This window comes from Mytilus trossulus, unplaced genomic scaffold (genome assembly GCF_036588685.1).
Source record: "Mytilus trossulus isolate FHL-02 unplaced genomic scaffold, PNRI_Mtr1.1.1.hap1 h1tg000103l__unscaffolded, whole genome shotgun sequence".
NCBI classification, from domain to species: Eukaryota; Metazoa; Mollusca; class Bivalvia; order Mytilida; family Mytilidae; genus Mytilus; species Mytilus trossulus.
This window is the reverse complement of record NW_026963296.1, coordinates 1262289-1284856: the sequence shown is the minus strand read 5'-3', so window position 1 is coordinate 1284856 and position 22568 is coordinate 1262289. Positions and strand designations below refer to the sequence as shown.

At 32.6% G+C, this 22568-nt stretch overlaps 1 protein-coding gene across 1 annotated transcript in view; it reads left to right on the top strand.

The window, feature by feature from the left end:
- Positions 1–22568, top strand: part of LOC134699964 (NPC intracellular cholesterol transporter 1-like) — a 44809-nt gene that overhangs the window by 6199 nt on the left and 16042 nt on the right. The window contains exons 2-16 of the mRNA XM_063561368.1: positions 4996–5149; positions 5617–6679; positions 7950–8082; positions 9093–9325; positions 9996–10096; positions 11076–11239; positions 11944–12081; positions 14866–15048; positions 16596–16710; positions 17424–17551; positions 17930–18064; positions 19082–19171; positions 19955–20145; positions 21200–21321; positions 22397–22520. Of these exons, the coding sequence (XP_063417438.1) occupies positions 4996–5149; positions 5617–6679; positions 7950–8082; positions 9093–9325; positions 9996–10096; positions 11076–11239; positions 11944–12081; positions 14866–15048; positions 16596–16710; positions 17424–17551; positions 17930–18064; positions 19082–19171; positions 19955–20145; positions 21200–21321; positions 22397–22520 (3074 nt within the window). The remainder of the gene's footprint in view (positions 1–4995; positions 5150–5616; positions 6680–7949; positions 8083–9092; positions 9326–9995; positions 10097–11075; positions 11240–11943; positions 12082–14865; positions 15049–16595; positions 16711–17423; positions 17552–17929; positions 18065–19081; positions 19172–19954; positions 20146–21199; positions 21322–22396; positions 22521–22568) is intronic.

Here is a 22568-nt window from a genome sequence, read left to right as displayed (position 1 = left end):
CAGATAACAAATAGCAGCATTATTTTTATTGACTAGTACTTAATTTAAGCATTCCAGTGAATTGTAGATTTCATTGAAAAAAAATGTTATTTTCGATGAAAAATTTGTAATTTTCAAAGAAAAATTTGTATTGTTCAATGAAATTTGCATTTTGAACTCAAATTATGGACCACAATTTTATAGTTTATCATATAATGCCTTTTATATTTATAACTCAATTAAAAAGGAACAATACAAATCCAAAAACACAAAAAGTTTCATTGATGTACTGCCAAATTAATTATTTGAAGCATATTTCCAGTTTTCCTGGATTTTTCCGTAAAAACTCCTATTTTTACCCCAAAATAACGTTATTGACATATATATGTCCTTTCTTGCTATAACTAATTTCTTTTTGTATCATTGTCAATTGAATCACACACTGTTTTGAATGATTTTACTGCAAAATAAACTTGTTCTGGTCTATTTCCAGTTTTCAGCGATTTTTCTCTAAAAACCTGTATTTTACCCCAAAAATATCGTTTTTCCGCACTTCAGATTTTGCAAGACTTTTGATATGTGATAGAGGCCATATTAACCTTTAAAATGAGACCAAATTTCTTTCTGTTGCAATTTGTTTAAGGTTGAGCTATTTTTGGGGTAGAATGACTGGACTACAAGAATAGAAAAATATTTGACAAAATTATGTTTGAAGAACTGTTTTCACTAATAGTAATACACCTTATCACTATTTCAAAATTTGTCCCGCTTGGATTTTTGATTTCATACAACGATCACTTTTCCATTTCGGCATTCATGCCATATGATATTTTCTATAATGACATTCATTTTATGGGAACTTTTGTAATATTCAGTTATGGCGCATTTAAAGCGTAACAGTGTATAATATGAGGCAGGCATTACCTGTAAATGGGGACGAAGTCTGTATGAATTATTTTTTTGTAACTTTTAAAAATATTGTAAAAAAAAAAAGAAACGGAAATACCGTAACGTTTCCGATTTTGGTTCTGTTGTTAGGGATTTTAGTTGTGACGTTATTTAAATTATGACGTCATATGCAATGTAAACAAAGAAAGGCTTTCATCAGGTAACGTTTTTTCATGTCAAGGAATCATTAAAAATGAAATTGGTATTGCGTTCCTTCCTATTTTTAACTAGACTGATAAATATATATTTTACTCAAAGTTTCATACAAACAAGACCGGAAAAAGGAAGTACATTGTAGATTTCTGCGCAGGTCCGGGATTTCAAAACATGACATAAAAAAAATTGAACGATTTTGAGTTCATTAGTACAATGAAAAAATTCGGGAAATTTTCCCGATTTTTTTTTTTATTGAATTTTCTACTGTTATTGGGGACTACGTCCCCATATTATCTTTTAAAGTAATCAGTTAAAGACCAAACAGAATAAAGATATATTAACTCTTGAATGAAATTAAACTCATACCATTGCAAATTCTTACCACATCAACATGGTCAACTCGTTCCATTGCAGACTTGTACAACATTAAACCTTATAAATTGTAACTTATAGCTATAGACAGCTGATCATATCATTAAAAATATATACATTGTTAGATCAGTACACTAATTTTTGAATGTAAATAGACTATATACTTACACCACATCTTCCTATATCTATATATACAATGTATTACTGACTTTTGACTCTGGATTATATAAATATTGTGGTAGTCTATCCTTGCATTCTGTCAGGTAAGAGCATCCGAAGGAAGTAAAATCAAATGTTTAATCAGCTTCATTTTGGATGAAAGTTTACTGTTTGCTGATTATTTTTGTCGTGTACAAAAAATGGTTAATTTTCCCCCTAATGATGCTATTAATTGTCCAAATTGAAAGCTTGGTGGTACTTATTTACGAATTATTGCTCTAACATGTCTTTTATAAAGTTTATATGATATCTATCATGTCTATTTTGATGTACACATAAGTTAACCATGGCAAAGCTTTCATTAGATATTGACTGCATATTTTAATCAAAATCTTATTTAAGCTGCTATTGTCCTAAATGTGCATGATTTTTTTTGTTACTGGACATTATATAAGCAACCAACAATTAATCAATCTTATTTAACATGTTTAAGCTACATGTCAACATTAAGGGGGGGATAGGACCTTTATCGTGACTCCGGGATCGGCTGTTTTTAAGCTCGGATTTTGTGATTGACCCTTTCGGGATCTGGGAATTCTTGTTTTCGAATTTCGGGATGTCAGGATTTACATTATTTAAATTCGAGACCTCAGATTTTCGTGTTTTTAAGCCCGGGATTTCGGGATCAGGACCCCTCCTATCCCCCCTCAACATTGATCCCATCGGAAAAGTTTTGCTATGAAATAAAGGCATGGCCATCAAGTCAGTATCCTATCACACTTTGTTCTCAAAATCATGATAATTAAGAATTACCTAACATGAAAAACACAATTCAGCATGTTCAGAGAAAAAAAATAATAGAACTTAATAAATAGGTTGTATTCTTACATAAAGGCTTGTCGTATCAAATCTGGTTCACCCTTTATTCACCCTTTTATACATGTACATGTATCATGCATTTTATGTATACATTTAACAAGATGGCTTTGTCTGTATGAATAAGTATTAAAATAAGAATATAAATATTTTTATCCTGATTTAGAGTAATTTTTCGCAATTTGATTGGCTGATATTGTCCTAATAAATTTCAGTACAATTTTTTATTACGTTAATAGGAATTATCTCCCTTATTTATTACGTCAATTGGGATTATCTCCCTTCTACCATTGACCTAATAATTTTTTTTTTTTAAATTAGTTGCTTCATAGTCCTAATATTGAATGAATTTTATTGACCTGATAAATTCTCGTATTAACTGTGTAACTAATAATCTATTCCAATTACAGGGCCAGTTTTCAAGCATATACATATATATATACTATTGTCATGATTATACAGTAATATAATTTTAAAGATACATTACATAAAAAATAAATGATTAGATAACTATACTCCACCCTAGATCATGTAGACATGGTAGATGGTGTTTAAAAATAAATTAATAAAAAAGAATATTTTGTCTCTATACATTGTACATTCATGACATTGCTAAAACTAATTAGACTTGAACTATAATCATGCATGTCATGATAATACATTTAAAATAAAAATGAAAAATAAACTACATCACTTATCTACATGTACATGTATATTTTGTTTTTGGAATACAAATTCAATTTTCTCTTATTTCCAAACAAGTACTTATAAATAGGTATGAGGTAATAGTGAACTACTAGTACTAATGTTATCATACCTACATTGTATGTAAACAAATAAATCACAGATTCAACCTTTCCTGATAAAATTCATAACACTCTATTGTTTACATTGGAAGGTTAAAATATAGAACTTATATTTTTTTAAATCAAATGTAAGAGATTTTTAAAGCTCCTTGTACATATATATGTATATTAGTTGTCGTTTGTTTATGTAATATATACATGTTTCTCGTTTCTCGTTTTTTTTTATATAGATTAGATCGTTGGTTTTCCCGTTTGAATGGTTTTACACTAGTAATTTTGGGGCCCTTTATAGCTTGTTGTTCGGTGTGAGCCAAGCCTCTGTGTTGAAGGCCGTACTTTAACCTATAATGGTTTACTTTTTGAATTGTTATTTGGATAAAGAGTTGTCTCATTGGCACTCACACCACATCTTCCTATTTCTATATCATGTATATATTTTTTTAATTTGACACATTGTTTTACATGTTTTATGCAAGAAATACATCTTGTCTATCATGTCTATGTGTGTCATCTGTACACTGGTTTAATTAGTTCATGTTTCATGCATTTATACTAAGCAACCATAACTATATATAATGTTTAAAAACTATTGCCTATTAAAGACAGCATGAATATTCTAATTTGCAGGAAGAAGTTGTATATAAGCAAAAATAGTTTTTGTTCAAGTAATTTTTTTTTTCATTGAACATGTTCATGATGTTGAATAGTCCTATTTAAGTTCATTTTCCTCATCATATTTCATGTATTTATCATGCATACTTAATGTATATATACATGATATAGTTTTACAAAGTATGTACACACAACCTTTGACAAGGCCTCCGTTCATTTATGTCATTGGTTATTGACTGTATACTACATGTACTATATATATCAAAATCTAATTTAAGATGTACATGTGCTGTATCTCATCATTCATTTTACATCTATAGACAAATTTGATTTCTATGTACCTTACCATAGTCATGATTTAAGTACATGGAATTATTTTCTATGAATAAAAAAAAATTACACTTTCACGCCCTTTCAAAAATCAATTAATCATTCAACCATGTCAACTGTTAAAAAGTGTTTTAATTTTAATTGCCGGTTCATAGATGTAGGAAGATGTGGTGTGAATGCCAATGAGACAACTCTCCATCCAAATAACAATTTATAAAAAAGTAAACCATTATAGGTCAATGTATGGCCTTCAACACAGAGCCTTGGCTCACACCGAACAACAAGCTATGAAGGGCCCCAAAATTACTAGTGTAAAACCATTCAAACAGGAAAACCAACGGTCTAATGGTTCATGTTTAGATGTGATAATTATAGTTTGTTAATTTTACTTAAATTGCACAAATATTGCAGGTTCCTTGTTACCTGTTTAGTATAAACTAAAACGTATTTATTTATAGTGGACATGGTGGATTGGTAAACTAACTAGTTCACCTTATATTAATCCCTTTCCACCTTGTGAGTGCAAGTGCTGCCTTGTAGCAGCATTAATTAGGCTGCTCTTTTTTTTTTTAAATCAACAAGAATGTCTTTTACGTGCAGAGATATGGCTCTCTCTGAAAGTATGTTTTAAAATGTGTTAATTTTACTTGCAGATTCATGTTCATATATGAAAGTATGTAGAGTGTGTTAATTTTACTTGCAGGTTCATGTTCATATGTCATGTATGTGTTTTAAAATGTGTTATTTTTACTTGCAGGTTCATGGGAAGGATGGACATTGTTCGTGGTATGGTGAATGTGGTGACTCACCGACGGGGAAATATAACTGCTTGTATACAGGGCCAGCTAAACCATTAACAAACGAGACAGGATTAAAAATTCTCAAGACTTACTGTCCAGATTTACTTGAGGGTATGATTGTACTCCAATTCTTTGTTAAAGATCTTTCTATTCTTGGTTTGTTGGTTAACATTTGAGAAAAAATAGCTTGATTTTTACAAACAATTCTATATTATTTTATATAATAAAATAGAATAAAAATAATATGAAAATTGCAATTTTCTTTTTAAAACTCATGAATTAACAATATCTCGTAGAAATGAACAATTAAAAGATCCACTCTGACACTAAATGGATATGATATATACTTATACAGTCATGTAAACATTGTTGTCTGAGTAATCTAAGACAGGTTTTTAAAGACAAGTTAATGCAAACTGGCCATGGGTAATTATTCATGTTATTAGAAGCAAATTGATCATGGAAATATTAGATAATACTTGCTCATGGATACTTCAAAATTATAAAATTAAATTGATCATAGATACTTCGAAATATTTAACATGTTTCAATTAAGAATGTTTTGGTTTTTTTAACAGAAAAAGGTGATACTTACACATGCTGTGACACAGATCAGCTGGTTACTATTCAGAAGAATATGGGACTGCCACAACAGTTCTTTCTACGATGTCCTTCCTGTTACCGCAACTTTCTTAATTTATACTGCTACCAGACTTGCTCAAAGAACCAGAGCAATTATGTATACAATGTGAAAACTGAACCAGTGCCAACTAACAAAAACAAAACACAAATTACAAAAGTAGACTATTTTATAACCCACTCCTATGCTAATGGTATGTTTAATTCCTGTAAGAGTGTACAGATGCCGAGTGCTAATGAACGAGCGATCACAGTTTTCTGTGGCCATCCTGCTGATCAGTGCACTATTAAGAACTGGCTACAATACATGGGAGATACTACCAATGGACACACCCCTTTTGATATCAATTTCAATATTACCGATACACCAATAACTCCGAATACAACAAATACCACATTTTATCCCATGGATGTTACTACGTCTCTTTGTAATGAAACTGCACTTAACAAGTCTGCTTGCAGTTGTCAAGATTGTACGCTTAGCTGTGCTCCGCTGCCACCTTTCCCAAAACCTCCAAAACCAGCGACCATCTTAGGCTTTGATGCCTGGTACTTTATTATGTGTATATTGTACATTATTTTCGTATTGTTTTTCGGAACTTATGGATTGTGTTACAATATTATACATCGGAATGCTTTTGGAATCAAACAAAAGAAGTATGATAGTATAGAAGAAAGACCTGCTGGTAGAACTGGAAGTATAAATGGACATGGGCAATCAAGGAAGAAAAAATTGTCAGCGCCACTTGTTGAGGAAAAGGATATTAACTGTTTAGAAAAAATTGGAGCTGCTGTTGAGAAATTTTTGAGGAACATATTTCTAACATGGGGGTTATTTGTAGCACGACGTCCTGTAATTGTAATAGTACTTGGTGTACTAATCGCTGGAGCTTTGTCCGCTGGACTATACTTTTTCAAGGTCACAACCAATCCAGTAGAACTTTGGTCTGCTAAGAACAGCAGGGCACGCACAGAGAAGGACTACTTCGATTCCCATTTTGGGTAAGGATTTTTTAACCTTGTATATGAGTTTCTTGATTCAGTTATGTATCTTTAGTTTAAACATATTTATTTATAGTGGATTGGGAAACAAGTTTTGCATTTTATATTGAATCCCTTTCAACTTTGCAGGTGCGAGTGCTGCCTTGTAGCGGCATTAGCCTACTCTTTTTCGAAATCTACAAGGGTGTCTTTAACTTGCAAGAGATATGGCTCTCTCTTAACACGGGTCAGCCATTATCGTCCCCTTCCAACGGACTACTATCGTTTCCTCAAGACCAGACTCGCAATTGGTGTCAAGGGAGAGCCGATAATTGAGTTCCTGAAATTTTCATCCCGAACGGGAATCGAACAAGGAACCTTTGTGTTCATTTGGTGTTAGTAGTCTGATGCACTAACCACTACACCACGGCTCCCTTATGTATCTTTGATTCATTTACATTTCAACATGCATTAAACACAAGTTGGTTAAATAAATGCAATAATTAATTTCAAGCCAATCAACACATGTTCTAGCAGGATAAGCTGGTAGAATTATCTGGGTGGATACTAAACTTATTTAATGACCTTCAAAATAACTTTGGTGGTAATTTTTTTTAAGACATGTTGTGGATTTGTGGTACCATTGCCAATTAGACAGCTATCCAGCAAAGTTAAAATGAAGGCATTGTAAGCAATTATAGGCAACCATATAGCCTTCGATAATGAGAAAAGGCCATACGATAAAGTTGCTATAAAAGACCCCTACATGAAAAATTATTATTGTTTGTTGTATTCTGATTACTGTAGATTCAGAAATTATTGCGATGTTTATTATTGTGAATAATTTGACTGAGTTGTAAACACAATGATTAAAACTCGCATTTTGTAATATTTTAACTGAATTAAGCATGGCTTTTCTCAAAATCGTAAAAATTAAAATCGCAATCAAGTGAAAAATGGCAAAATCGCAATATTAAATGCATGCAATAATTTCTGAATTGACAGTATTCAAATGATTTCTGTTTGTGGTACTCAACAGCAAATAAGTGTTAAATGTTATTGAAAGAATACGCTCCATTCCTTGCTTTTCTTAAAAAAATCAATTAACTATCCTGTGGGGTCAGGTTATAGAGTATAATAATAGACTAGGGTTGGTAGGGTAACTGGAACACATTTATTTGCTTTCAGAACATTTAGAAGCTGTAGAAGTTTTGAGGCTAGCTTGCTTTTGAGAGTGTCTGTCCATTATTATATACATAAAATAAAATCTTATTAACATTTTTTTAAACAGGCCATTCTACAGAACTGAACAACTGATTGTGACCAGACCAAACAATAATACAATAGTTAAACATAAGAATCCAGGATCTATTGTCTCATATACCGACTATACTTCTTTGTTTGATAAGGATTTTTTACATATGGTAGGTTCAAAGTTCATTATAATAAATCCAGGAACGATTGTCACACTTGAGCTTGCTGTCTGTACCTCTATGTTTTTTCATACAGTAAGGCCGCTTCAATGGCCATGTGGCCTACTTTAGTCACATCAACCTCTAAATGAACTACAATTTTTTTTTAAATCCTAGCTTACAAAGGGCGTAGGCTCCTGACTTGGAACAGACGCAAAAATGTGACAGGGTTCAACATGTTTTTGTGAGATCTCAACCATCCCCTTTTATCTCTAGCCAATGTAGAATAAATAAACATACAGCAATATATAAAAAAGAAGATGTGGTATGATTGCCAATGAGACAACTTTCCACATAAGACCAAAATGACACAAACATTAACAACTATAGGTCACCATACAGCCTTCAACAATGAGCAAAGACCATACCGCTTAGTCAGCTATAAAAGGCCCTGATAAGATAATGTAAAACAATTAATATACGAACAGTAAACATGGTAAAACTCAGTTTAAAAGAAGTACTAATCTGTTTTGTCAGTTAACCTTCCGAATATCAGTAGTTCTCACCAGTCTTCTTTCACCACAGAATGCCACAAAATAGAAAAATAGTGATTATATTAGCATAAACACCAATCAATCATTTGATTGCACTCTTTTCAATTGTTGTAAATTACTTTTGAAATACTGTATAGCGGGTTATTTTTCGCAGGGGTATACATTTTTGCTTATTTTCACTGATAGAAAAAAAATCACTAAAATGAGTTCTGCCATTTTAGAAGTGCACATGCAAAGGTATTGATAAAAGTTTTGAATCCGATAAATAACAAAATAAAAAAACAAATATTTTGTATATCTAATTTGATGAAAATTGTGAAATTTTATACCTGCAAAAATAACCTGCTATAAGGTATATCATGTGGAATATCTTAACTCTCCCTAATGGGCTCGTCTAAATATTCACATGATATAGCCAGTATCAAAACGAAGCTACCCTTTCTTCTATATTTAATATTATTTTTGTAGCTTTTGGATCTTCAACTTGAAATAGAAAACTTAACAGCCACCTACAAAGGTGAAACCGTCCGACTACAAGATATCTGTTTCAAGCCGCTTGCTCCAGACAATAACAACTGTACAACAGAGAGTGTGTTAGAATACTGGCAGAAAAGTCATGAAAATATTGATAAAGTAGCAATGACTCCTGATGGATGGTTTGTCAAGGCAGATTACCTTGATCATTTCAAGTTCTGTGTTAGGTAGGTCAGGTTTCCAATTCAATTGAGGGCTATTCCATTAAAATGTATGTGGGAGGTTAGGACAAATAAGCAAAGACTCCAGATGGATGGTTTGTAAAGGCAGATTACCTTGATCATTTCAAGTTCTGTGTGAGGTAGGTCAGGTTTCCAATTCAATTGAGGGCTATTCCATTAAAATGTATGTGGGTGGGTAGGACAAAGTTTCAAAGACTCCAGATGGATGGTTTGTCAAGGCCGATTACCTTGATCATTTCAAGTTCTGTGTGAGGTAAGTCAGGTTTCCAATAAAAATCAGGGCTATTCCATTAAATGTATGTGGGAGGGTAGGACAAAGTAGCAAAGACTCCAGATGGATGGTTTGTCAAGACAGATTACCTTGATCATTTCAAGTTCTGTGTGAGGTAGGTCAGGTTTCCAATACAATTGAGGGCTATTCCATTAAAAGTATGTGGGTGGGTAGGACAAAGTTTCAAAGACTCCAAAAAGACCTTGATCATTTCAAGTTCTGTGTTAGGTAGGTCAGGTTTCCAATACAAATCAGGGCTATTCCATTTAAATGTATGTGGGAGGGTAGGACAAAGTAGCAAAGACTCCAGATGGATGATATTGAAAAGATCTAACCTATTACATGTACCAATAAAATGTATTTTTGTATACATTTCTCTTTCAGTGCCCCAGCTTCTACCCAAGATACAGTTGGACTGAATATTTCTTGTCTAGCCACTAATTCTGCTCCTATATTTCCATGGGTAGCCATGGGAGGATATGATGGTTTGTATTAATTATGAAAGAAGATCCTTTAAAGAGGGATGAAAGATACCAGAGGAATTGTCAGACTCATAGATTGAAAATAAACTGACAACGCCATGGCTAAAAATAAAAAGACAAACAATATTATAGAAGACACAATAAGAAAACTAAAGACTAAGCAACACAAACCCACTCAAAACTGGGGTTGATCTCATGTGCTCTGAAGATAAGCACATCCTGCTTCACATTTGGCACCCATCGTGTTGCTTATATTATTACAAATCTGTTAACATTAAGTTTGATTAACATTTGAGCTGAGTTGGACATAAATCGACCTTATGCAAATGAATATCAATTTACTTTAATTAATCAGGAAAAATTTCTATGAAAAGTCTGAAACTGTTTGAAAATGCAGGCGATATACATTATATAAGAACCCTATACAAAACATACCACCAACTAGCTTTTATTTTGTATTTGAATGTTCCAAAAATGATCAAAGTCTTACCAATATACAAATATACATGCACTTGTATACGGTCATTTTCTATCTGATGCAGCCCACTTGTAAAATATTTTTGAAATATAACAGAAAGATTTCAACAAGTTTTTCTTATGTTGAAAAACATGAAAAACATATGATTTGAACTACATATATGAAAAATGTATGGTTTGATCACTTGAAAATTATATAAAAAAACATGTGTCGCAATTTTTACTGTCATTGATAATCAAATAGAAACATCTAAGTGATTCCTTTAGTACACCTATGTTATAGGAGAGTTCCAGGATAGTTGTTGTTTCTATGTAGTCCTTGAAAAAAATATATCAACTGCTTTAACCAAATAATTCTTTAATAGTTGATGTCAGCAGAATCAACATGTAGAGTGTCAACAAAAAAATTGGTGATACAATGTAGAACTAGTAATAAAACCAAGTCACAGTAACCTAAATTTAAGATCTTCTTTCACAGGACTAATTTATAAGTATTCTATTACAGGTTTAAATTATCAAGACTCGACAGCATTTGTCATCACTATTCTAGTCAACAACCACCTTAAAGACGAAGACAATGAAAAAGCTATGGCGTGGGAGAAAGTTCTTATAGATTTCATGAAGACCAGACAAAATGGTCCGAACATGACAATTGCCTTTAACACAGAGGTAAGACTTTGGTATATTGTTTTTTGCTCTGGTTGTTGTAATACAACTTCGGCATTTTCTCTATGATCAATTCTCCCTTATAAAAAAAAAATGAAATTCCCAAAGAAATGTAAAATTTCCATTTTAAACTAAAAAGATCTAATAATATCCATGATCTAATTATAAGGAAATTTACACATTAAAAAATGGAAAATTAATACCCATGAATTTAAGTACCTTCACAGTACATAGCAACAAATGTAATGGAGATGTAATTAATAACATTTAAAAATCAACATAATTGAAATGTATTTAATTACTTTGGCATGTTATTGACCCCAGGTGAATTTCGAATATAAAAAAAAATGAAGACTTGGTATGATTGCAATGAGACAACTATTCCCCAGAGTTAAAATGAACAGGTAGTTTTTAATTAATGGCTGAACACAACTAATACATGCACAACCAATATCTAGGTAATGGGGGTAATTGAAGATCTCATGAATATGGATTCAATGTTGTTGAAATTATCACTTGCTAGTGAATAATCACTGGTTTTTCTTTGGTTATTTGAACAAATTGAATTATTATTCATTATTTTACTTTTATAAATGATTGAAACATAAAAAATCATATTCTTAATCTTTTCATATCTTGTAGCTAGTGTCCCTTTAAATAAACATATTCACAAATGCATTGATTTTGATGAATGATTTTGTTTTTAGCGCTCAATTGAAGATGAAATCAACAGAGAAAGTAGCTCTGATATTTGGACAGTTTTGGCTAGTTACCTGATTATGTTTGGGTACATTACACTAACTCTTGGACAGTATGGAACATGTGAAAATCCACAAAAACTACTGGTTAGTATAAAAAAAATGAAAAACAACACCTTTAATAATTTATTGCCTCCACGCTTTTCTGGATTTACCTTCACCAGGAACGCTCAAAGCCAAACGTTTGAAATCCGATGATGGATAAGTACCAAAAATCATTGAAGAGCTATATGTCAAAAATACCTAAAATAAATAGCCAAATTCATCTAAAGCCAACTTTGCCTGAGGGAGTTGAAACCTTAGTTTTATCATAATTTCAAAATTTATAAACGGACAATTTTAGTAAAGGTTGTTAAATCATGTCAGTACTGAAACACTGACTACGGTATCATCAGCTGACTACGGAGCTGATGATACCCTCGGGGACTGATAGTCCACCAGCAGAATTATGTGACAAACCACAATATTTCAGTGTGCTACATTTGTCTGCAACACAACGAGAAACTCCTGCCCTGCACACAGGGTTAAATTGCTACATTTGCCTGCAACACAAAGAGAAACTCCTGCCCTGCACACAGGGTTAAATTGCTACATTTGTCTGCAACACAACGAGAAACTCCTGCCCTGCACACAGAGGCAAATAGTCATTATGGATAACGATATATAAACAACACTCATTCATGTTAGAAACATGACCACCAACTTTTTTTTATCAGCAGTTGTTTCACTTTCAAATCTGTATATGATATGTTATGAAGCCTGCAAAACAAAGACAAAGAAACAGTAAAATCTTGTCGTCAATAATTATCTCCCTTTGAAAAATACTAAAACAGTAAAAAATGATTTCTACATTGTATCTGTTATATCGTGCAGCCTGCTAAACTAAGACCCAAAACAATAAATCTTGTCATCATTAATTATCTCCCTTTGGAAAATACTAAAACTGTTAAAAATGGTTTCTGATATGTTGGATTAAAATATAAATGTATTAGCAGTATTTCTGTAAGCAAAACATTCACACTAGATAAATTCATCCTTCTGCGATTATTATGTAAGTTTTTTTAGCTCACCTGGCCCAAAGGGCCAAGTGAGCTTTTCCCATCACTTGGCGTCCCGCATCGTCGTCCGTTGTCGTTAACTTTTACAAAAATCTTCTCCTCTGAAACTACTGGGCCAAATTAAACCAAACTTGGCCACAATCATCATTGGGGTATCTAGTTAAAAAATGTTTCCGGTGACCCGGCCAACCAACCAAGATGGCCACCATGGCTAAAAATAGAACATAGGGGTAAAATGCAGTTTTTGGCTTACAACTCAAAAACCAAAGCATTTAGAGCAAATATGGGTAAAATTGTTTATCAGGTAAAGTTCTATCTGCCCTGCAATTTTCAGATGAATCGGACAACCTGTTGTTGGGTTGTTGCCCCTATATTGGTAATTTTAAGGAAATTTTGCTGTTTTGGGTTATTATCTTGAATATTATTATAGATAAAGATAAACTTCAAACAGCAATAATGTTCAGCAAAGTAAGATTTACAAATAAGTCAACAGGACCGAAATGGTCAGTTAACTCCTTTAGGAGTTATTGCCCTTTATAGTCAATTTTTAACCATTATTCCTAAATTTTGTAATCTTTTACAAAAATCTTCTCCTCTGAAACTACTGGGTCAAATTAAACCAAACTTGGCCACAATCATTATTGGGGTATTAAGTTTTAAAAATGTATCCGGTTACCTGGCCAACCAACCAAGATGGCCGCCACGGCTATAAATAGAACATAGGGGTAAAATGCAGTTTTTGGCTTAAAACTCAAAAACCAAAGCATTTAGAGCAAATCTGATGTGGAGGTAAATTGTTAATCAGAATAAGATCTATCTGCCCTGAAATTTTCAAATGAATCGGACCACCTGTTGTTGGGTTGCTGCCCCTGAATTTGTAATTTTAAGGAAATTTTGCTGTTTTGGGTCATTATCTTGAATATTATTATAGATATAGATAAACTGTAAACAGCAATAATGTTCAGCAAAGTAAGATTTACAAATAAGTGAACATGACCGAAATGGTCAGTTGACCCCTTTATGAGTTATTGCCCTTCATAGTCAATTTTTAACCATTTTCATAAACTGTAAATTTTTACTAACATTTTCCACTGAAACTACTGGGCCAAGTTCATTATAGATAGAGATAATTGTAGGCAGCAATGATGTTTAATACAAACACATCACCATCACCAAAACACAATTTTGTCATGTCACCATATGTGCCCTTTGTTGTTTAATATTCACATAGACCAATAGTCGTAAATTTTTGTAATTTTTTGTAAATTTAGAAAATATTTTCCACTGTAATTACTGCCCCAAGTTCATCATAGATACAGATAATTGTAGCAACAAGAATGTTCAATAAAGTAAGATTTACAAACACATCACCATCACCAAAACACAATTTTGTCATGAATTTATCTGTGTCCATTATTTGATATGAACATAGACCCAAGGTGAGCAACACAGGCTCTTGAGAGCCTCTAGTTTTACAAGCAAACAAAACTTATAACTTTACATTAAGGAATCAGTGAACATTCATTACCTTGTTCAGCCACTAATAATATCTGATTGATTGAATCACATGATTAATAAAATGTGATTTCAAAAAGTTATATGTTGGACTCTGGGATGTCGCAAATTAAAAAAAGCACAATTGAATTATGAGTTAAATCATAAAAAAATGATGACACAAAAGTTTCCCCATTAACTTGAGGGATTTAAACTGTGGATGTTACTTTTCCCCAAAAAAAAGAGTGTACAATAATTTTATCAAGTTAGATTTTCATCATGCAACTGTTTTCCATTGCTAAATGTATTTTATTTGCAGATTGATTCCAAGATAACATTAGGACTATCAGGAGTAACAATTGTACTATTATCAGTAGCTGCCTCCCTCGGGACCTATAGTTACTTTGGAATACCAGCAACACTTATCATCATAGAAGTGGTACCATTCTTAGTCCTGGCTGTCGGTGTGGACAACATCTTTATTTTAGTCCAGGCCTATCAGGTAAGTTGTACCATTCTTAGTCCTGGCTGTCGGTGTGGACAACATCTTTATTTTAGTCCAGGCCTATCAGGTAAGTTGTACCATTCTTAGTCCTGGCTGTCGGTGTGGACAATATCTTTATTTTAGTCCAGGCCTATCAGGTACGTTCAGAGCATTATTTAACTGTGAGATTAGATATATTAAATAAGGTCTAGGGCTTTTTAGTTGGTATCAAACCTGTCTGTAAAATATGGTCCAACGCATAAAATGAAATGAGATTACCATTCACATATTCATTTTTTTTTTTTAAAGTCATAAGAAACCTCAAATCAAAAAAAAATAATGCATTTGATTTTTATAACTCAATGGATAGTTTTCATTATAAAACTTATGTACATATACTTTTTTCTGAAGAAAATTCTTTAATTTATTCATATTTAGAAGAAGTTTACTTTATTTGAATAGCTTCCTTCCAGCAAGCAATTCCCCCCGACATATTTTCCGTATGCAAGGTGACCTCAGTGTAACCCATCTCGTAAAAATCCGGTGACCACAATACACATGGATGTCCTTAAAATAAACTATTATCTGAATTTACATGTTAAACACGTGCTCTCTTTCCATGCTTTTTTGTTTATTTTTTGTCGATTGTTGACAAACAGGTGACAATCGTTAAACTTCGGCTTCAAATTACGAACTTTAATTACCTGCCATATTTTCACAACAACACTGACCGATTGAAAAAAAAATGACAATTATACGAAATTTACACGAAAAAAATGATAAATTCGAGCACAGAAGACTAAGTTTATGATGTTTGTATGCATTGGTTCAAGAATTGGAAGAACATTATTTTTCACCGGTCACTCGTTTCTTATGACTTTAAACGGCTTTTGTATATTTTGATTTTTTACGACAATGATTTGTAATTGTTTTAATGAAGCCTTTTTTCAAACAATTGCAGTCATCATGCTGAACAAAGTAGCCTAAGCATGTAACATTCTTTCATGCCTGCAATAATCAGCCCTACCGGCAAACAGAATCTATCTAAGATTTTCCTGTAGATTTGAAAAAAAAGTTATTCTGAAGACTGCAATTGTATGAATTTTATGAAAATTTGTTATTTTTTTATGATACCCACCAAATTTTAGAACAAATTATGTGATAATTCATTGTAATATCCTGCATATGAAATTACATTATATTATCGATAGGTAATAATATAATAATGTTCATCTGTTTTTCATCTGTCTGTCCCTTCTCAGATAAAAGTCTTGTTTTATGTCAAACTTTATGTTTATTTTATGATACTGTAAATTCAGAAATTATTGCGTGCATGTATTATTGCAATTTTGTCATTTTAGACTTAAACACGATTTTAATTTTTGCATTATTGAGAGAAATCCTGTTGATTCAAAAAAAATATGAGTTAAAATTATTGCGATTATTACACTGTCGCATTTTTTGCAATAATAAAAACCTTGCAATAATTTCTGAATTTACAGTAGGCATGCAAATCTGTATGATGAATCTTAACATATAATTTATAATGTTCCCTCCTTTTACAGCGAGACGCTAGACCACCAGGTGAAAGTTTAGAAGAACAGATTGGCAGAATTGTAGGGAGAGTGGGGCCTAGCATGTTACTCACTAGTTCTGCAGAATCAATAGCTTTCTTCCTGGGTAATATACAGTGTATAATGTACATGTGTGAAATATAAAAAAGGACACTATAATTTTACCCAACAGGAATTTGTGATATAATATGTAACTTATTATGAGTATTGTTTAAGGGAAATAAGGTTTCTGACTTCTACTGCTCAAACAACAAGGTGAAGATCATAGATAGGTCAATCTTCTTAAAAATACATATATTTTAATGGTGATAAATATTGCCAGTTGCTAAGGTTCCTCAAATTGGGACTGATGAAAAAAAGGATTAGTGATTCTTTAAATTATATTGTTTATGACAAAACCAGTAATGAATAACAAATATAACTGATAGCAACCAAGGGCAACAACTCAATTGCAATTTCCTGACTTGGGTTGAACATGTTTTTAGTGATTAACCATCTCCTGACTTGGGTTGAACATGTTTTTAGTGATTAACCATCTCCTGACTTGGGTTGAACATGTTTTTAGTGATTAACCGTCTCCTGACCTGGGTTGAACATGTTTTTAGTGATTAATCTCCTGACTTGGGTTGAACATGTTTTTAGTGATTAACCGTCTCCTGACTTGGGTTGAACATGTTTTTAGTGATTAACCATCTCCTGACTTGGGTTGAACATGTTTTTAGTGATTAACCGTCTCCTGACTTTGGTTGAACATGTTTTTAGTGATTAACCGTCCCCCTTAAGGTTTTGTAGTCATATAACTGTTTTTATTTTAAACAGGTGCCCTGACAAACATGCCAGCAGTAAGAGTTTTCTCCCTTTATGCTGCCTTGGCTGTTTTAATTGACTTCCTGTTACAGATAACAGTATTTATTGCATTAATGACAATAGATGCCAAAAGACAGGAGGTAAGAATTGACTTTTCTTATTTTACTATGCTATCCTAGTGGCACTAATAGTTTGGAGAATGATAATTTACAGTGGAGGTTTTAGTTCAAAATTTGGACAGAAGCCCAAATATAACACAAAATATTTTTTTCTTAGAATTTAAGAAATGCCTATTTTCCTTTTCTATATTTTATTTTTAACTATTTGGATTGATACCAATTTTCCTAGATTGAGGGAAAGTTGTATTTTTGTTGATATTTGGTTTTCGTAGCAATTTTCAGAACATTGCAAAAATAAATTAGAACTTTTAGTGCTTGATATGTTTTTAAATAAATGATCTACTCACTAATGCCAGATTTGAAAACACCATTATAATATTTACTATTCTTTTTTTAAAGGGTGATAGATTTGATGCATGTTGCTGTATTACAGCACCAAGAAGTAAGAAGGAGAAACATGAAGGCTGGCTCTTCTATCTGTTCAAACATTTCTATGCTCCATTCATCCTCAAGGAATATGTCAGACCTATAGTGGTATGTATTATATAGAAAAAAACAGATTATCTCCCTTTGGTTGGCTCTTCTATCTATTCAAACATTTCTATGCACCATTCATCCTCAAGGAATATGTTAGACCAATAGTGGTACATATTATATAGAAACAAATGGATTATCTCCCTTTGGCTGGCTTTTCTATCTATTCAAACATTTCTATGCTCCATTTATCCTCAAGGAGGATGTTAGACCAATAGTGGTATGTATTATATAGAAACAAATGGATTACCTCCCTTTTGGCTGGCTCTTCTATCTGTTCAAACATTTCTATGCTCCATTCATCCTCAAGGAATATGTCAGACCAATAGTGGTATGTATTATATAGAAACAAATGGATTATCTCTCTTTGGCTGGCTCTTCTATTTGTTCAAACTTTCTATGCACCATTTATCCTCAAGGAATATGTCAGACCAATAGTGGTATTATTATATAAAATAAAACAGATTATCTCCCTTTGGGCGACTTGAGGTTTGAAAGTAGGAATTTTTAAAGACACAGACTTAAGCTGAGTCAACATGCTTGTTTGTATAAAAGTCAAAATGACATGTTTATTGCGACTGGTATTTAACACCTTTATTTATTGTCCAGCGGAACTTTAGTGTGTTGAACATATTTCACCAAAATAAAAATGACACAAATCTGAAAGACCCAAGCAGAGATAAAATGAATTGTTTATATAGAAATCCATTAATTACAATGAATAAAAAGATTACATGGATTAAGACAACTATAATCAATCTGAAATAGATAAATGAAAACAGGCCACTCTCTACAAACAGAGATCATTCTGAACTTGTTACTTTCAATAAGTAAAATAGTGAGACATTTCAGCTTGTGCACTTTGTTTGTCATACAGCTCCGAACATATTAATGGATCTTTGGCTTTTAAATGTTAAGGTTCAAGTGTTTCTGATGAAGGTAAATCCAGAGAAAAGCTTTGATCACATAGAATTATTAAGTGTTCTTTTCATTATATTTTGTGTTATTATTTTTCAGATACTTGTGTTTACAGCCTATTTCTTTGTGAGTGTAGCAGTATTACATAAAATTGGATTAGGACTGGACCAGAAACTATCCATGCCTGATGTTAGTATAAACCTTACATAAAAGAGATATTTACGCCGCAACCTATGTTTTTTCTGTCTGTGCATCAATCCATCCGTCTGTCCCACTTCAGGTTTCAGATTTTGGTCAAGGTTGTTTTTGATGAAGTTTTTGAAAACGTCCAATCAACTTTAAACTTTAAGTACATATATTGCCTATGATATGATATTTCTTATATTTTAATGCCAGATAAGAGTTTTTACCCATATTTCATGGTCCACTGAACATAGATAATGATTGTGCTAGTGGGGCATCAATGAACTATGGACACATTCTTGTTTAAGCTAAGGGTCTGCTCAGGTTTTAGAATGTTTGTCTAGTGGACAATAAATATTACATTACTGAAGTGAAATTCGCTTGACAAAAATTTATCATAGAACCAAAGTGTAAAGTTGTATCACTGACATTCGGTCAGTAAAAATCTAAGTTCTCACATTGGTTTTACTAGTTTAAGTTCTTTATGTGCCTGTGTGTGGTGTGATTGTTGGTTAGAAATTGATTAACTTTTCAAATGATTTTGTAATTTTAAGCCTAATATCTGTTAAATATTTTTGTTTTTTTTAGTTCTGTTGTTTAATTTCTGTATAAAATATTTCTACACATTTGTTCCTATTTTGACTTCTAAGACTCATGTTTTGAAACATTTAAGTGAGCCCATTCTTGTTTTACAAATTTATTGATATTTTGACTTCTTAGACTCATGTTTTGAAACATTTAAGTGAGCCAATTCTTGTTTTACAAATTTGTTGATATTTCTACTTGTAGGACTCTTACGTATTGAGATATTTTGGAAATGAATCTACGTACCTGCATGTCGGTGCACCTGTATACTTTGTTGTGAAGGAGGGACATGATTACACAACACAACAAGGACAGAATGCTCTGTGTGGGGGTAATGGCTGTCCTCAGGACTCACTGGTCGGTCAGCTCTATACTGCCAGTAAACTAGCTAACTAGTGAGTATTAATAAAGTAATAAGAACCTTGACACAGCAAGGACAGAATGCTCTGTGTGGGGGAACGGCTGTCCTCAGGACTCACTGGTCGGTCAGATCTATACGGCCAGTAAACTAGCTAACTAGTGAGTATTAATAAAGTAATAAGAACCTTGACACAACAAGGACAGAATGCTCTGTGTGGAGGGAACGGTTGTCCACAGGACTCACTGGTCGGTCAGCTCTATACTGCCAGTAAACTAGCTAACTAGTGAGTATTAATAAAGTAATAAGAACCTTAACACAGCAAGGACAGAATGCTCTGTGTGGGGGTAATGGCTGTCCTCAGGACTCACTGGTCGGTCAGCTCTATACTGCCAGTAAACTAGCTAACTATAGCTAGTGAGTATTAATAAAGTAATAAGAACCTTGACACAGCAAGGACAGAATGCTCTGTGTGGAGGGAACGGCTGTCCTCAGGACTCACTGGTAGGTCAGATCTATACTGCCAGTAAACTAGCTAACTAGTGAGTATTAATAAAGTAATAAGAACCTTGACACAACAAGGACAGAATGCTCTGTGTGGAGGGAACGGCTGTCCTCAGGACTCACTGGTCGGTCAGATCTATACTGCCAGTAAACTAGCTAACTAGTGAGTATTATTTAAGAAAAAATGTAGCTTTATTTCTCCATTCTTAATTTTATTAATGAGTGTATTGTGAGCAAAACGATTAAATTGGGTTTAATGTGCATATTTTAAGAAGAAAAAAAAGATAATAAAGTAGCTTGAATGAGAGCAAAAAGATTAATTTGACTTTAATAAGTATATTTTGAAAAACAAGGTATAAGTAGTGTTAGAATTATTTTTTTAGAGAAGCTTTTATTAATGTACTTTAAATAAAAGATGACAGTTTTGAAATTTATAAAAGATTGTAGTTTATTGGCATTATATTGAAACTACCCAAATCTCAGTCAAAATCTTAGTAAATTTTTATTTCTGGTCAACTTTCAGGACTGAAAGTATTATGAATGTATACAACTGATTAAAAATACCAATTTTCCAACCTCTTTTTCAGTACATATATAGCCCAGCCTACTTCTTCCTGGCTAGATGATTTCTTTGATTGGTTGGCTCCAGGAGGAAGTCCTCCCTGTTGTAGACTGTTCCCTAATGGTACTTTCTGTCCTGCTACAGTAGGTAGGTATTATAACAGAATTTAGTCTTCTCTATTTCACATTCTACTCCATTCAAATTCTCAAACAGGGGTGAAAATAATACAGTGTTTAAACTCCAGAAATACAATTTAATGAAGATTTTTCCAATTTTTGGTAAGATTTGCAAAAACCATTAAATAACAACTTTCAACTTATTTTTGGATAGAAATATCACAACTACCATATAGAACTGAATGCTTACAAAAGTTTTAAAAAGTGTTAAAATACTTTATCTATACAAGGGAAGTTAATTAAAGAAGATGAATTTGAATTTGAGGAAGCTGTCTAAAAAGTTGTTGAATTATCTCCCTTTTACCATTTCCTGAAAGGTACTTTAATAGTGGTATTATCATTGGCAGGGGGGTGAAGATTTGAGAAAGTTATCTCAAATAAAGGTTTTACTTGAATTTCCTTCACATTTACCATTTTCTTCAAGGTTATTTAATAGTTATCATTGGGCATGTGGATGAAGATTTGAGATAGTTATTTCAAATACTGTGGATTCATTAATATTCGTTGGATACCAATTTTCATGGATTTCGTGGTTACAAGGAATGAGTGTAGACTTTAAAAAAACCATGAAATTAAATATCCACGAATATGTAAGTTTTCCCCATACCACAAAAATTAGTACCCACGAAAATATATGAATCCACAGTAGAGGCTTTATTTGAATTACCTCCCTTATTCCATTTCCTTAAACGTTCTTTAATAGTTAGATTATCATTGGGAAGGGGGGATGAAGATTTGAGAAAGTTATCTCAAATAGAGGTTTTACTTGAATTACCTCCCTTATTCCATTTCCTTAAACGTTATTTTAAAGGCAGATTGTCATTGGGAAGGGGATGAAGATTTGAGAAAGTTATCTCAAATAGAGGTTTTACTTGAATTACCTCCCTTATACCATTTCCTTAAATGTTATTTAATAGTCAGATTGTCATTGGGAAGGGGATGAAGATTTGAGAAAGTTATCTCAAATAGAGGTTTTACTTGAATTACCTCCCTTATACCATTTCCTTCAAGGTTATCTAATAGTGTTATTATCTTATTTCTTTCAGTTGACAAAACTTGTAAGACTTGTCCTGTAAACAAAAGGCCAGATGGCCGACCAACTCCACAAGACTTCATGAGATATCTACCAATTTACTTAAAGGATAATCCAGGGACCAAGTGTGCTAAAGGGTAAGTAAGGTCCAAAACTTACTCAGTCTAAAATTTGTCCTTGGAACA